The sequence below is a fragment of the Festucalex cinctus genome, chromosome 18 (genome assembly GCF_051991245.1).
Source record: "Festucalex cinctus isolate MCC-2025b chromosome 18, RoL_Fcin_1.0, whole genome shotgun sequence".
Classification (NCBI taxonomy): Eukaryota; Metazoa; Chordata; class Actinopteri; order Syngnathiformes; family Syngnathidae; genus Festucalex; species Festucalex cinctus.
In genome coordinates, this window is record NC_135428.1 from 11,120,538 (window position 1) to 11,136,674 (window position 16,137).

At 44.0% G+C, this 16,137-nt stretch overlaps 2 protein-coding genes across 4 annotated transcripts; one reads left to right on the forward strand and one right to left on the reverse strand.

Moving 5' to 3' along the window:
• Window positions 1-838: 838 nt before the first annotated feature.
• nf2b (NF2, moesin-ezrin-radixin like (MERLIN) tumor suppressor b) lies at window positions 839-7,997 on the reverse strand. Of its 2 annotated transcripts, none has more exons than XM_077505023.1 (17): window positions 7,875-7,997; window positions 6,898-7,012; window positions 6,457-6,582; window positions 6,263-6,385; window positions 6,098-6,181; window positions 5,893-5,961; window positions 5,433-5,515; window positions 5,287-5,362; window positions 5,062-5,199; window positions 4,901-4,975; window positions 4,722-4,835; window positions 4,527-4,649; window positions 4,241-4,458; window positions 4,052-4,154; window positions 3,327-3,484; window positions 3,053-3,257; window positions 839-2,006 (listed from the first exon to the last, which is right to left on the reverse strand). In XM_077505023.1, the coding sequence occupies exons 2-17, from the start codon at window positions 6,985-6,987 to the stop codon at window positions 1,959-1,961; spliced, it is 1,833 nt and encodes a 610-aa protein (XP_077361149.1). In that variant the 5' UTR covers window positions 6,988-7,012; window positions 7,875-7,997; the 3' UTR covers window positions 839-1,958. The 2 variants fall into 2 exon arrangements, with proteins under 2 accessions (XP_077361149.1, XP_077361148.1); XM_077505022.1 differs by lacking the exon at window positions 7,875-7,997 and adding an exon at window positions 7,160-7,491.
• Window positions 7,998-8,049: 52 nt separating this feature from the next.
• On the forward strand, window positions 8,050-15,910 carry LOC144006266 (methyltransferase-like protein 27). 2 transcript variants are annotated; one of them, XM_077505025.1, is made up of 6 exons: window positions 8,050-8,181; window positions 13,431-13,566; window positions 14,455-14,583; window positions 14,695-14,830; window positions 15,467-15,559; window positions 15,631-15,910. In XM_077505025.1, the coding sequence occupies exons 2-6, from the start codon at window positions 13,444-13,446 to the stop codon at window positions 15,831-15,833; spliced, it is 684 nt and encodes a 227-aa protein (XP_077361151.1). In that variant the 5' UTR covers window positions 8,050-8,181; window positions 13,431-13,443; the 3' UTR covers window positions 15,834-15,910. The 2 variants fall into 2 exon arrangements, with proteins under 2 accessions (XP_077361151.1, XP_077361150.1); XM_077505024.1 differs by lacking the exon at window positions 8,050-8,181 and adding an exon at window positions 11,588-12,078.
• The last annotated feature ends 227 nt before the right edge of the window (window positions 15,911-16,137 follow it).

The following is a 16,137-nucleotide window of genomic DNA, read 5'->3' on the forward strand; positions in this document are numbered from 1 at the left end:
AAATGTATTTTTTTTTTGATGATGAGAAACTAGTTGGTTCTCTTCCTGCAGTGCTTCCCGGATTTTAAAGTTTTTAAAAATGCTTGCGGATAATTGCAGTCGTCGAAATGTTTTCCTGATTGTGCCTTTGATTGACTTTGACCTGTCAGTCACTAATGCTGTGTGTCCTCCTGGTGGCTGCTGCATGGATGTGCATCTCATTGTTTAAGTTTCTCAGCAGCAGAAGCCGACATGCCTACCTGGCATCATACATTCCGCAGTCGTCACCCCCATGGACCACTTCAATAGCTTTGCGGGCTTGTTCGAAAGATAGCTGGCCAGTGACACGAGTCTACTTTTTGTGCATGTGTTTTAAATATTCAAAATAAATACATAAATAAAATATCTCCACTTATCAGTAAGCTGACATCAAATCTTTTTTGTTGCTATTTTTTTTAAATCACACCGAAAGTGAGAGCTAAACATAATAATAATAATAATAAGAAGAAGAATAATAATAATAAAATTAATGTTGCCTTCTTTCTTTCATTTGTTGGTTCGTTCCTGGGAGGAGGCCTAACAAAAGAGTTGTCAAAAGCAGACGAGCGTCTGCTGGGCCTCCCGCCAGAAATCCAAATGAGATTTGTGCGTCTGCTCACGTCAGAAACGGCAAAATGAAAAAAAGAGCAACATCATTTGTGTGACAAACTTGTGACATCACCAAAGGCAAACAAAATTTACGACAGCTGTCATTCAATCATGTATAGAAGTCTGGAAAGAAGAGATCGCTGATAAAGAACTCTACTCAGTGATGCCCTCTAGTGGCCGTATTGACACATTTATTTTCCAGACACTGGAGTTGCTTTGTTTTGTTTATTTGTTTGACAGTCTGCGGACTGAGCCATGTGCTACAGTCCAAAATATTCAGTGAAGCCCTTTTCACACTGCATTTAGCGCGTCATGGCCAAAGCCATTCATTGTGTATGTGGTGAGGGGCGGGGACCACGGAATGGAGCATTGCTGAGTGGCACGGTAAGAGGACTTTCGATTGGATAATGTTCGATTTGGTCTGATATGGCTTGCTCAATTTCACAATATTGAGAAAACAGAAACGTGAGGATTTGGAGGTACAAGGGCACCGCCACGACAGACATTTTGATATTTGAAATTCACATTTTTTTTATGGCTTATGTGGTGTTTAAAAAAACAAAAGAAAAAGGAAAATGAAGGTGCAAAAGGACTTTCATGTTATGAAAGAAGAGGAGGCGGCAGGCAGCGCATTCTAAAAAATTATATTGAAATGTTGCGTACAGTAGAAAAATCACTGAAAAGAAATTCAGTCAATCAAAACTTTGTGTCATCTATGGGCTGATATTTGTGCCACAAGAAGCTGAATCTGAATTATTTAGATTTGAATTTGCATCGCTTAAACTTGAATCTGAATTATTTAGATTTGAATTTGAATCGCTAAACAAATTCAATTCAGATACAGTTTTTCAATACAGTTATTCAAGTTTAGCGATTCAAATTCAAATCTAAATAATTCAGATTCAGTTTCTGGTGGCACAAATATCAGCCCATAGTCATCAAATAAAGGCACAACAAAAGGCAGAGGTGGTGATGAAATCAAACGGAAATAAATATCAAGATTGAATGATGCAAAATAAGTTTGTTGACGAGCGGTGTCGTGTAAACAAGAACAAAATGGCACCTGTCAATCAAATATGAGGACAAACCCAAAAATCACCAGTGTGAACAACTGCTCGATGAGTCGAACCCAACTGAGCAGAAGTGCAGTGAGGAGAAAAGTCGAAATGGAGGAGACTGAAATGCGTCAGCTGTGTTGTATAGAATCCAATCAAAAGCAACAAAAAAGCACCTGGCAACAAAGATGAAGACAATCCAAAAAGTCTTAATAGTGTTCTGAACGTCCACGTGGCTCAAGCGAGGCGCGCCGGCCCTCTTCTTGCTCCTCTTCCTCAGACCTCCTCCAAGAAGGCCATCTGGGACATGTAGGCCGCATTTCTCTAAAAAAAGACAAAATGGAGAGGATAGCGTTAATAATTTTGAAGACTGAATTTTGAATGGCGTGTGAGAGGGAATGCGTGTTGTGTGCGTGTTTATGGTTGAGTGCGAGTATGAGTACGAATGCGTGTGATTTTTATGGTGTTGCGATGTCTTGCATCTGACAGCAGATGACATCGTCACATTTTAGTTGGCTCTTGGCCCATTCATCAGCTTCATCTATTCATTCCAGTTCCCATTCCAGCTTGTCAGGAGGATTTATTTTTTGGTTTCCCAATCATAAAAAGTATCATCCGATCATCACTTGGAACGCTTAATGTCACCATCCTTTTTGTTTGTGGCATTTAAAAAATGTTTGCACGAAGGGAAAAATTGTCATGAACGATAAATAACATCCACCGGTATGATGACAAAATTGATTGGCTCTATTTCTACATTTGAGATGATGCAAGCTCACAGTCTGGCAACGCTGGACTCTGTCGGCAACCTAAAATTGTGGCAGGAAGCACCTCTTTGTTTTGTTTTCTTTGTCTTGATTTCACCCATTCTGCTCTGCACGTTGATTTCAACCCTCGGTGTCGTTTCTCTCTCTTCATTTTTCCCTTAACTCATCAGCAACATCCCAGACTTCAAAGGTGTTGCAATCACTCATGGAATTTGCTCCAAGTAGTTCCCGTCTCCTTATCAGAAAATCAGACAATTTGCTGGCATCATCTAACGGCTCCACTTGGAACAATGTCAGCATTTTCGGACAGGAACTACGTGATGTCATTTCCAATCAGAATGGAGTATTCCCCAAGAGCATGTTTGAACACACTGTGCTCTCACACAAACCTTCTAGTTGCTCTTCCAAGTGCCTTAAAAATCTATACATTTTTTAGATAGGCATTCATCATTTTTTGTTTGAGAAAATTTGAAAGATTGTTTTTGTTGACAACAAATACCTTTCCATACATTTTCCCAACTTTTCCAGACTTTACAGTGTGTGAAATCAAATTACATCCTTGCGCAGCACCGCTGTGATGACGACGCACAGTTGGATGCTTACGTTGGCGTGAGGAATGTAGAGCGGTTCCGGGATGTAAGCTCTGGCGTCGTGCAGCGGGTACATGGCGGACGCCTGATGAGGAGGAAGGTGAGGATGATGAAGATGCTGCTGCTGTTGCTGCTCCTCCAGCTTCAGAGACTCAATCTCAGACTTGAGCTCCTTCAACTGGTCCTGAAGATGTTTGCTCTTCTCCATGTACTCCAACCTAACGCACGCACGCACACACGGTCAAAAACACAAGATGAAGACCACGCGATCTGCGCGTATGCGTGACCTCTCGCGCTCGATCTCCATGGAGAGCCGCTTCATGTCCGAGTCTTTGAAGTCCAGACGCGACGACGCGGCTTCGTAGGGCGAGCCGGCTTCCGGAGGCGGGGCAGCTGCCGAGGCGGGCGCGGCAGGAGGGGGAGGAGCCGAATACGCCGCTATCAGCTGAACAGCAGACAAAACAAACACGGTGATGCCTCAGGAAGACGGATGCCACTTCGGCTCACTTTTATCCATGCCACCGGTGGGAAGGAAGAAAACATTTTGCGCCTTCACCCAACTTTCCGCCACTACTATTAATCAGATCGTTTGTCTATAAATTGTTACATGTACATCTCGGCATAATATTGTATCTTTATTAGCATTAAAGAAAACAAAACTATTTCGTCGATTTGAAGCACATCAATTTGCTAAAAAATAAAAAAGATAAAAATAAATTTAAAAAAGCATGGCTGTTACCTAATGTCATGGATGTGCAATTACATTTTATTCTTGCATGGAGGGGAGGGGGATAATTTTGCCTGAGGAAGTATTGCTTGGGGTTTTGCATGATTTGTTTCCAGATGATTTTTTTTGGAACAGATTAATCACAGAAAGTGAAATCCCTTTCTATATAGCGCTTGTACATTTTAGTTTGCCCCTCACCAAGGTTCAATCCAATTGCGCTCGACTGGCGATGAATCAAGATGGACGTTGCAATACTACTTTTATGCTTGTGTGCAGTGTGCGTACCGGGTAGGTGGTCTTGGTGATCTCCAGCAGTTTCTGCTTGGCCCTCCTCTCGGCGTCCTTGGCCTCGCTGAGGTCTTGCTTCAGGTGGTCAGCCTCCTTCAACCTGCAAGCACAAGCAGTGTGAGGAAGAGGAGGACAAGGTGGAAGACCAGGGCGCAAAACGGGGGGGGGGTCTGGGGGGGGGTTCACCTTCTTTCCGACTGCTCCACCAGCTTGACGGCCCGCTGCTCGGCCTCCCTCATCTTCTGCTCCATCAACCTCTTCTCCTCTTTGGTCTTCATGGCGTTGACCTCTAACCTTTGGCGCTCCTGCTCGGCCTCGGCTGCCTTGTGAGCCAGCAGCTTGGCCTCCTCCTCGGCTATCTGCGCTTTCTCCGCCAGCAGGTCAGCTGTCTCCTCCGAGCGCAGCTGAAGGACGAGCACGCGTCAATCAATAATTGCAAATTGGAGAGAAAAAAAAAACTGGCGAAGCTCACCAGCGCCTCGTTGGCCAGGCGCGCCTCATCCTGCAGTTGGAAAAGCCTTCGTTCCATCTCCTCTTTGGCTCGCTCCGCCTCCTCCCGCATCTGCTTCTCCCGCGCCAGGATCTGCCGCTCCATCTGCAAGGGAGAGCGAACGCCGCCTTCGTCCGTCAGCATGCCGGCGTAGCAGATGTTGGCCGACATTTTCACCTTCTTGCGGGCCTTCTCCTCCTTGGCCTGTGCCTTCATCTGCTGCACCTCGATGGAGTCTACCTTCCTCCTCCGCATGAACAGGTCGTGGTTGCCGATGCACAGCTGCAGGATCTGAATCGCGTGAGACAGCGTGACGAGTTTGTAGCACCGATGATAATGCTAGCGTGTTGACTCACCAGCTTGTTGACACGCAGCTGAGACGAGTAGAACTTGAAGACATCTTTCTTCTTGTCCAGAGGCTTGATGGTGAACTGCAACGAGAAACGTCAGTGCCTTCAGAAGACAAAAAACAACAGGAAGCAGCAGAAATTTGGCAGCTGTATTTCCTCTTGCTCGCCTCTTTCTCGCTATAGGAGATGTTGCGAATGCCGCTCCAGGGGAAGGACTTGTTGGGGGTGAGCTTGCTGTTGGGGCTGTAGATGTGAAGACCCTGCGCATCCACGCCCAGCAGCAAGTCCGTGTCACGCTTGTTTTGCTGTCGCCAGGAAAAGGGAAAGCATTCACGTTAGCCGCCACACGCTAGGACTGACATCCCATCAAAATTGCAGCCGGGAGCACCCACGGTGATGTCGAAGTAGCTGACGCCGTACATCTCCAGGTCCTGAGCGATCTTCAGGTATTCCATCTCGGCTTCATCCCTGTGAGGGCCACATGATTGTCATCATCAATACCGCGGACGAGTGGCTAAGCTGGTTTGCCGGATGTTACCTGGCGATGCCGCGGTGCTCGGCGTACCAGGCTGTGATCTTCTCCTCCCACATGTCTGCTGTCATCTGGTACTGCATCAGTACCTGATAACCAAATGGCATAAAAAGGATTTCACCATGAGGACAAAGTCAACCGAGGCCATTCAAGGTGAGACTTGATTGAGAGTAGGGTAATTGAAGAAAAAAAAAAAAAAAAAAAAAAAAAAAAAAAAAAAAAAAAAAAAAAAAAAAGGAATTCAAATCTTTATAAAAGAGATGGCAGCACAAGATTTGAAAAGAAAAATAGTTGGGGGGGGGGTTTCACAATAAAACCAATCTACTTCAGAAAAGGGCACATACTGCATGAGCTATACTCACCCACTTTGTTTTGAATTGCACACGTGACCTTTTGATTGTGAGTTGAGTGCCCTTGTGTCGTGCACATTAACATGGTAACAGTCAGATGTGATCGTCTCACTTACTGTTTTGGGCAGAAGTTCATCGTGTGCCAGGAAGCCAGGCTTGTGGAAGTTGGGGTCGTAGTCGCCGTACTGGAAAAAACAAAAGGAAAACAGGGAGTTGAATTTGACAGCCAGAAAGTTGAGCAGGCCTTCAGCTGCTTTAGAGCGCCTCATTGTCTCTGTTAGGTAATGAGGCCACGTGGCGCGGCGACTTTGCTGCCTTTACTTTGGCTTGGACGGCATACGAGGCCAGAAGAACAGAAGCTTCTGGAGAGCAGAAAATCTCCTCATCCAAGATCTGTTTTTTCACCTGAATCAAAGAAACAAAAACAGGTAAGCATGACTTACTTCAACTGACTTGACTTTTGTTGTTGTTGTTGAAGTAGATAACCTGTAAGAAGAAGAGGTGTTGTGTGATTTCTTGGACGAGTTCTTCTTCAACTTTCTCTGGGAAGAATTTGGCCAGGAAGTGAAATGTGATGGGCGAGTCTTTAGGAACCTCCTGATCCAGCACCTGAGGCGGGGAAATTCAAAATTCATCAGAAACTGAACTTTTTTTTTTCCTACATCCTTTTCTGCACTCACTCGTTTGTCAGGCTTGAGCCACGCGTACGTGTCCTTGACGGTGTAGCGCAGGCCAAAGAACCAGGTCTCCCTCAAACCCACTGTGCGACAGACCAAGTCAAACAAATCTTTGCCTTTCCACTTCACCTGAATGGGAAAAAAAACACAACAACAAGGTTTGGAGATGACGACAAGCTCGCATGGGCTCTAGAAGAAAGCCCATGTTTGACATTTTGACTCGCTAGCTGTCAAGTTGGACTTCTTAAAATAAAAATTCCGCCCCCCTCGCTGCCTTTCCGTGTAAACACTCATGGCTGACAACAAAGCCTTTCAAAGTGGCCATACAAACCCGGATTAGTCCGACATAGTTTTGCACGTTTTCAGCAATTGTCTTCCAACACGTAGAATGTATTTAGAAACTATCTTAATTGACTTGAGAGAATGTGTGATATTGTAATGTACCTCACAACTGAACTCCATCTCAGCATCCATTGTGAGAACTTTGACTTTGAAGGTCTTAGGCTGTTTCTTTTTTAAGCCTAAAATGGACATTTTGTAGCGTCGCCGTCAGGCAAATCTGCGGGGAAGCAAAGACCATTTTCAGCAAGCATCTTCGCGCCTTAACCACATAAAACAAAGACTTTCTTCGTCAAAACGTTCCGTAAAATACAAATAATCATACATAACTACGACAAACCCCGTAAATACAGACAAGGCTGATTACCAGAGAGAAATGTTCAATGTTTCTGGCGGTCAACCAAGTTTAAGGAGACTTTGTTGTTGTTGGTTGACGGCTTGATGCTAAGCTAACTTGCTCCAATACCAGATTCAACTACAGCGCGAAAACACACCGAAAGCGACTCAAACAAGTCGGTAACTTTTCGCAGGACTCCATGATTAAACACAAACACAAACACAAGCGACTCCTCGTCTGCTAGAGTTTTTTTCCACAAAACATCTGCCGAAAAAAGTGTGTTAGCTGCTTGTTAGCGCGTAGCTAAAGTTGAGAACAAGCTGAAAGCCCGTTTGGACTCAGAAAAAGAGAGGGGAGAAAGCACCCCCTACTGACTACATCGTCAACTTCAGGCAATTTCGATTAAAACAAAACACGTCAAGAGAGCGTCGATGTAGATGCCGTGTCAAAAGAGTTAGGCCGTTGCAACGATACGTCAACGCGTCCGCCATATTGAATGTGTCATTTTTTTTAAGTGTAAAAAATGATCGATATCATTTTATACATACACACATACATGCAGTGCTATTTATTGTAAACAAATGACTATGTACAGTACTGCAGTTTACGTAATGTATTGTGTGCTTGCGTTTGTTTGTTGTTTTCGCCGTGTTGAGCAAATTTACAATTTTTGGATGTAACATGTTGCTATATAAACAAACATTTATTGTTTTATTGCATATATTGTACGATGCACTGAACTTACATTTGTCATATTTTTGGCTCAAAGTCTCTTGTTGAGCATGTAAGCAATATGGGCACACCTAATCACTCTATACTGTCGCGTCTCCTTGGATGTTTGAACAAATCAAACGCTGACAAGTGGCTTTTTAGGGGATTTTCACGGATTTACGTCACGTATTTACGTTTTGTTCATAAACACAAAGCGGACAGGTTGTTGGCACGCTGGTGACCGCGAACGTTAATTTGGTCTCGTGAAAATACTTCAATTTTGAGCCAAATTTGAGATAACTAAGAGGAAGCAGCTCTCAAGATGAAGGTCATCAAACGAAGTAACTGTTTTGTTTTATATTAAAAGTCCCAAGCTAGCCGAGTAAATTAGTTTACAACAGTAGTCAGTTGGAGCTTCATCTGAAAGTGACACGGTCTGAAACATGAATTCTATTCAACCAGAAATGTATATTAGATGATACGATGCAATATTTTATAGTAAATCTGTATACAGGGTGCAGACTAAATTTGCCATTATAAATGATGCAGTAGGGGAGAACGAAGAATGAATGAAGCTGATCAACTAGTGACGTCAACAATGCAATTATTTCCAAAGCAGCAGAGAACGAAGTACAGCATCCATTATTTTAAACATGTATTTCTACCATACACACGTACCATAAACTGTGGGTACAGATGGCTAAACTGTGGGTACAGATTAGCAAAAAAAAATAAAAAATCAGACCCTGACACCAGAGGGGTTCAGTTTTGGGATAGATAATGTGCTTTTGCTCTTGAACTGATAGGTTGTGCACAAATGTAAGTCTGTTTGGCCAAATGAGCATGCAGTTTTGAAAATGTAATTTCAGTTTCAAGAACTGTGCCAAACCTATGGAGGAAAAACTGTAAGATGAATAACTAACTAACTAACTAACTAAATAAATAAATAAAATTTTAGTGTACACCCACTTCTCCAAGGATCTTTATTCACCACTGATGTTGATTTGCATTATTGACTCTGACCTCTGACAGTCTGCCCTAAAGGGTGTTAAGTTTGTGTACTGTTTGGGGTGTGCTTTTGTCAACTTGATTCTGTTGACTTGCATGATTGACTTTTACCTCTTGTCAGTCTGGCCCAAGGCAGCTGTGGCTATGTACGTTTACCGCCAGCAAAGTGTGAATGTGTGAGTACTTGAATAATGTATCCACGGTGAGGCATCTTTGAGTGTCCAAAAAAGTGCTATATAAATCTTATGTATTAATATTCATTATTATTATTTGATGGGACAGATGTGACACATTCAATATCGCGCATACAAAGTGACTGTCCATCGGAATCTATTTAAATTTACTGACTGTGGGCGTGGAAGTAGTCAAATCATCTTTTTTTTTTTTTGCACACGCAAACTCATATATACATGGTCTCCCGAGTGGGAAGTCATCCCTGGACTGTACTGGTAATTTTGATTCTTGCTTTGTTTGACTCACCAACGTCAACCACAAAACCTTTTTATTACCACTTGGTAGGAGCATTTACGCTGATTTTTTTTGTACTTTTTGTTTGCTGCAACGTGTCTGTAATTCATTTGAAGAGCTCAAAAGAATGTTGGCTTTGGCACACTGAAGTTGTGCCTTTATCTTGATTGCCTGTCTTCAAGTCAGTGGCGATTCAAGGAGAGCGCTTATACTTTTTCTATTGTGTGTCCTTGTTTTTCTTTTTCATCTGCTCGACAGGTGCGCAAGTCCTTTGAATGCCTAATGCTAGACCACCTAGAAAGCATCACTGGTCCCCTACTGGACCCCCTGCAGTTTGCCTACTGAGCAAACGGGTCAGTAGATGACACAGTCAACATTGGACTGCATTCATCCTGGAACAGCTTGTTGGCACACGGACCTAAGTGACGTTTCTCTTCAGTGAGCTAGTTCAAGAAAGACGGAATCTATTTCGATTTGTGGCAAGGGCGTGTCCCCTTCAGGCGCCCGAATGAGAACCATTGACAAGTTGCCATGAACTGTACAGACTGGACTGCAGTGTTCTGAATGGACTCTACGGGACGCGCACGATTCTCTCTCTCTCTCTCTCTCTCTCTCTCTCTCTCTCTCTCTCTCTCTCTCTCTCTCTCTCTCTCTCTCTCTCTCTCTCTCTCTCTCTCTCTCTCTTTACTTGCCAGGTCAACAACAAAATATGAAACATTTCACATCAAACCTGTTTTTCTGGAATCAAGACACAAACTAGCATATTTCCAATGATGACAACAGCTAAACCACAAAATATCCCTTTTATCAATGAGTGTTTTAAAGTTGCTTTGCGAGTGTCCTTCTTTGTTGTTGTTGGTGTTTTTTTCCCGTGTCTTGTCTGCTTGTGTGTATCTCTTTCAAAGGCTCTAACATGCCACCACATGTTTGCATGTATGTGTCTTAAGGGGCTGTGACTGTGATGCAATGCATGAATAAACAGCATCCTACTGAATTCAACTTGTCCAGCATTTTCTGCACCCGCTTGCTTGGCAAAAGCTTGACTGCCGCAGCAAGGCGTCACATATGCAATCAGTTTCAAGGGCTCAAAAGTGACTCGGCTTGGTTCACCTCTACACTAAAGCTGTGTGTCCATGTTTATGTCATGCGTACGATGTTTATGGTATATATCTTGATCATTGATTGATTGATTGATCGATCGATTGATTGTTAGTTTGTTTGTAACCCATTGTCTTGTAGGAAGGCCTCCCTCAGCATCAATCCATGGTTGATGACATCAAATAGTGTTGCACAACTTTTATTTGACAAATGTGGTCCTCTTCTTCTTTGAGGACGTTCTCTTCATATTTCAGTTCTTCCTCAACATCTAGCTCCTGCTTTTCCTCCACGGATTCCCCCTATCATACTCTCTTTTCTTCCTCTGACTTATTCCATTTTGGGTGAAAGCAGATGAACTTACCTGCTGCATTTTTGTAGTGCAGACAAACCTGATCGGTTTGTCTACAATGAAGCAATCATGTGTTGAAACAGCTAACGTGCGCGTGTTTAATTAACTGGTTCATGTGGGTGGTTATTTGTCAGTCAGTGTTTTGGAATTGCAAGGAGGTGACATTATGACATTAGACTGTAGCTGGCGTTGTCACGGTTGCCTCGGGTGGTCATGGAGTTGAGACCTCCTGTGTGGTCACAAGTCAGATTACAAGTCAGACAGTTAGACTAGAAATGTATAAAAGTGTTTCGCAAATCACTACATGTATTGTTCTGCAAAAAAAGTGTTTAGCTGACTTTGTGCTTACAGTGGTGAAAATCTCGCTGGACTTGTAGTCTAGCCTCCATGACAGATACAAATTTCATTTGACAAATATGGTCCTCTTCTTTGAGGACGTTTTCCTCGTTCAGGTTTTTCACAACCTCCTGCTTATCCTCCACCAATTCCCCATCTCACACTCACTTTTCTTCCTCTGACTTCTTCCATTTTGGTTGAAGCAGGTGAACTTCGATGCTGCATTTTTGTAGTGTTCAAACCTGACCGGTTCGCCTACAACAAAACAGTTGTGTTGAAACAGCGAATGTGCGTGTGTTTTAATTAACTGGTTCAGGCGTGCGGTGATTTGTCAGTCAGTGCTTTGAAATTACCAGGAAGTAACATTATGACATACCTCTGTGTCTCACGGGTAAAAATATGTTCAGTGTTTCGCAAATCGCTGTGCGTATTGTTCTGCACAAAAAAAGTGTTTAGCTGGCTTTGTGCTTACAGTGGTGAAAATCTGGTCCATCGTTTTGCTCCTTCTGTATAAGGGGTTGGTAATTATGTATGTGCTTTTGTTTTTAGTGTTTATGCAATTGTAAAAACTGTAATAAAATAATCATGGACAGTTCATTGGCGGCTGTGCTGACATTTCTTGGCAAAGTGAATTTCCATCGGAATGTACTTCACTTTCTGTGGGCGTGCTGGAAGCCAAGTCATCTTTTTTCAACTTGTTACCATCTTGGGTTCAACTTGTAATCTGTGACGTACATAGCAAGAAGTGCTGGCTGGGCTGTACTATCGATGCCGGAAGTTTGACTCTCACACTTTGTTTGACGCATCAAGATCAACAACAAAAGCTTTTTATTACCAATTGATAAGAGCAAATGCTGCGATTAGCTGTCAACCTTTTCAGGGTGTACCCTGGCTACTGCCCGAAGCCAGTTGGGATAGGCTCCAGCACCCCTGCGACCTTTGTGTGGAATAAGGTGTTCAGTAAATGGATTGATGAATGGTAAGAGCAAATGCACATGTATGTTGCTGTTGTTGTTGTTTTGTACTTTTCGTGTTTCATCTGCTGCAACGTGTCTTATATGGAATTCATTTGAAGAGCTCAAAAGAATGTTGGCTCTGGCCCACTGAAATTGTGCCTTTACCTTTATTGCCTGTCTTCAATAGGGATGGGAATTGAAACACGGTTCTTGTTGAGAACTGGCTCCCAGTGTTTCAATTCCTTGACATCGTTTGCTGTTTTTGCTACCGATTCTCTTATTGGTTCTGTGTGGGATGATGACATCACCACGCGTGCGACATTTCCAAGCGCGCCGAGCAATAAAATTGGCGCTACACTCGAAATTTTAATGACATCGTCCAAGAAAAGCTAACAACAGGGTAACCTTTCAATTTTGCAAATTGGATATTTCATCGAAGGGAGGTGACACGACGAGAGGAGGTAGGACTCAGATGCAGGTATAAAGTTGGCCAACAAGGCTGCAGCTTTAATGACTGGAAACTCAAATCGCCTCTTAAAGAGGGAAAAAAGGCTGAACAAAAAGAGCTCCAAACTGGAGATACCAAAAGGGCACTCAAAAACAGGGACAACAGAAAGCCCTCCACTAGGGAGGAAAACAAGGGGCAAACTAAGGGCGCAAGACAAGACAAGACAAGGCAAGGCAAGGCAAGGCAAGGCAAGGCAAGGCAAGGCAAGGCAAGGCAAGGCAAGGCAAGGCAAGGCAAGGCAAGGCAAGGCAAGGCAAGGCAAGGCAAGGCAAGGCAAGGCAAAGCAAAGCAAAGCAAAGCAAAGCAAAGCAAAAAACAAGGACTGTGGTACGAGGGCTGTGAGGACGCTTCCATGCACTGAGATGTGACACTTCGGCCCTGAGGGGAGAATGCAGGTGGCTTTTATTGTCTGGGTTGATTGGTGACAGGTGGTGATAATCATGGGAGGGAACCGGTAATTAGGGAGCGGCAGGAAGGGCAAGTGACCTGGGGTGAGAAGGGAATCAGAATATCAAAATAAAACAGGAAACATGACTATGAAAATAAAAGCATGGGCCGTCACGCCGGTGGCGGCGTGACAAATTTCAAATCTTTTTTTTCTGGCACCCCATTGAACAGTCCTCAAATGTGGACCTCTTAAAACTTCAATGTTGGTTTTGTAAGGCCATGTTACTTTCAAACATGTGTCTTGTTTGCAGATACAACTAAGACATAAAAATTGATAAAGAATTGAATCGTTATGCAGAATCGAAAACAGAATCGTAAAAATCTTATCAATTCCCATCCCTAGTCTTCAAGTCAGTGGCGTTTCAAGGGGAGAGCTGATACTTTTCTCATGTTGTTTTTCTTTTTCATCTGCTTCGACAGGCACGCACGCAACATGTCGTCAGAGAACACTCGCACCGTTGACGTGGCGAAAGGCACTATGCGCACCCTGCGCAACAACCTGAAGATGGCGGACAAGATCCAATACTACAACCAATGGGCCCAAACCTACGAGCAGGTCAAGGACAGAACGCAGGCCACATCATCTGCATCAATAATCTTCGCATCTGGGCTCCAGGTGGAAAAGTGGAACCGTCACTTGCCTTCGGTGCCGGTTGGCGTGGTTTAACTTCTCCATCTGGGAGAACGCGTGGCTTACATGATGTTATATATATATATATATATATATATATGTGTGTGTGTCGCTCCGAATTGTCCCTAGGTGTGCTTGTGAGTGTGGATGGTTGTTCGTCTCTGTGTGCCCTGCGATTGGCTGGCAACCAGTCCAGGGTGTCCCCTGCCAGCTGAGATAGGCGCCAGCACCACCCGCGACCCTTGTGAGGAATAAGCGGTCAAGAAAATGGATGGATATATATAAATACATAGTATTTTTGGACTAAAAACAACCTTTTTCAAGCTTTAATACATCGAATCATTTTCTTAAAAAACATACATATTCAATTGACCAACTTAACCTTAGCATCAAGCAGGGAGGTAACAAGTCCTGTTTTCATTATCACTATCACAATTTCCCAGGCTGAGGGTAGATTCTCAAAAACTAGGCCACTGAGCTGATATGGCATTTTCTAGAAATAGTAAAAAGGAGCTGGGTAAATATAACGAACCCCACCGTTTCCATTCCATTCCAACTAGGAAACCCTTGTTCAGGGCTTTTGATGTTGGTTAGCCATCTTAAAATGTGGAAAAGGTTTGTTTTAAGCCACACATAAGTTAAAACTGCCTGTTAACACTCAATGCCAAGACTGCTTGATCAAATAAGGTAATTAAGTAATAAGAGCTAAATAAGCAAATTTGGGTTAAATTTAACAAATTATATCTTACTTAAGATTTCAATTTTTGCAGTGCTTGTTTTGATCGTTGCTTGTTTGTGGCATCCACTCAACAGGATCTCGCACTTCTTGAGTACCGCGCGCCCAGTCTGGTGGCTGCCCAAGTCTCCGCCCACTTCAGCGGCGAGCGCCGAGCAGCGGCAGTGTTGGACGTGGCCTGCGGCACGGGCCTGGCGGCCAAGATGGTGGGCATCGTGATTTACCTGAAGAGATCCATCGCAATGATGCTCGCTATTGTTAGTTTGCAAACAGACTCAAAGTCCAAGTTGTGATTAATTATCACACGTGTGGCGCAGATGAAGCAGGAAGGATTTGAGCGCTTCGTGGGTGTCGACTGCAGCGAGGGGATGCTGCAACATGCCCGACAGACCGGCTTGTACCAGGACCTTAAAATGGCCGTGGTGGGAGACCAACCTCTTCCTGTCCCGCTAGGTAAAGAAATTAGATCGCTCAAAACGAAACAGGAGGACTTTGAAAAGTTGTCCAAATCCTTCAAGGTCAAAAGGTCAAGCCATATGACGTCCTTGTGAAGGCATTTGTTTGTAACCTTTCCAGCAAGCTGAATTCTTGCGATATTTGTGACTCATGAGTTGACAAACTCCAGAGAATACATCTCGTACCACTCCCGCTGATACGTTTACAGACAACCTTTTTTAGGTCGGACCATGTAGGGCAGGATGAAACCAATAAACGCCGATGGTGGGGGGAAACAAACAAACCTAACAGGCGAATGGACGCTGCAATTAATTCTGTTCTCACAGAATTACTCACCGTTTCCTTGTTGAATTTGAACAGCGAGATATCTGGTGAAAGATATTCATGCTTTCCCTCCCCCTGTCCCTAAGCCGACATGGAAGACGACATTTTCATCCATTACTTTGATTGGTCAATAGAAACGTGCAAGATGCCATCATCCAATCAAATCGAAGTTTTGTACAGCAAGTCCCTCCTTTCCTGAACGGATCTGTCGAGTGAAGTCCCAGATTGAACTTCCCTCGAGTGAATCACAATGATTTATATCAATCTGGCTTGCGAGATTAATTCATCTGTGATTGTCTCCCCCTGCAGGTGACTTTGATGTTGTGACGCTTGTTGGCGGTCTGAGTTCAACTCACATTCCAGTGAAGGTGATCCGGGAGCTGTGCCAGGCCGCCAAACAGGGTGAGGACGCGTTGGACTCCACTGATGCTTTGGATGCTTTTCTTGACTCAATCTGACTTGTGAGCACACAGGAGGCCTCATCTGCATGACCACTCGTGCTAACCATGACAACGCCATCTTCAAGGTGGCCTTGGAGGCCGAGATGAAGCAAATGGAGGAGGAGGGACTGTGGCGTCGCGTGGAAGTCGCCGACGTGAGCGAGTTCCAGTACAATGTGACCGACAACGAGGATGGTTACAACCCTGGTTGTGTGTATCTCTTTCAAAGGCTCTAACATGCTACCGCGTGTTTGCATGTATGCTGTTTGCTGTGACTGTGATGCAGTGCACGAATAAACGGCATCCTATTGAATTCAATTTGTCTGACTTTTCTACACCCTCTTGACTGACTGACTGACAAACACTTGACTGACGCAGCAATGTTGCAATGTCATGAGAGTAGAGGGTGGAGGTGTGGGAAGTTCCACCTTGCTTCAAACACACCACCAACAGTCCCCTGCAAGAAACCTGCCATATCAGGACTGAATGACTCCTTCTTCTTCTTTCGGCTTTTCCCTTCAGGGGTCGCCACAGCGAATC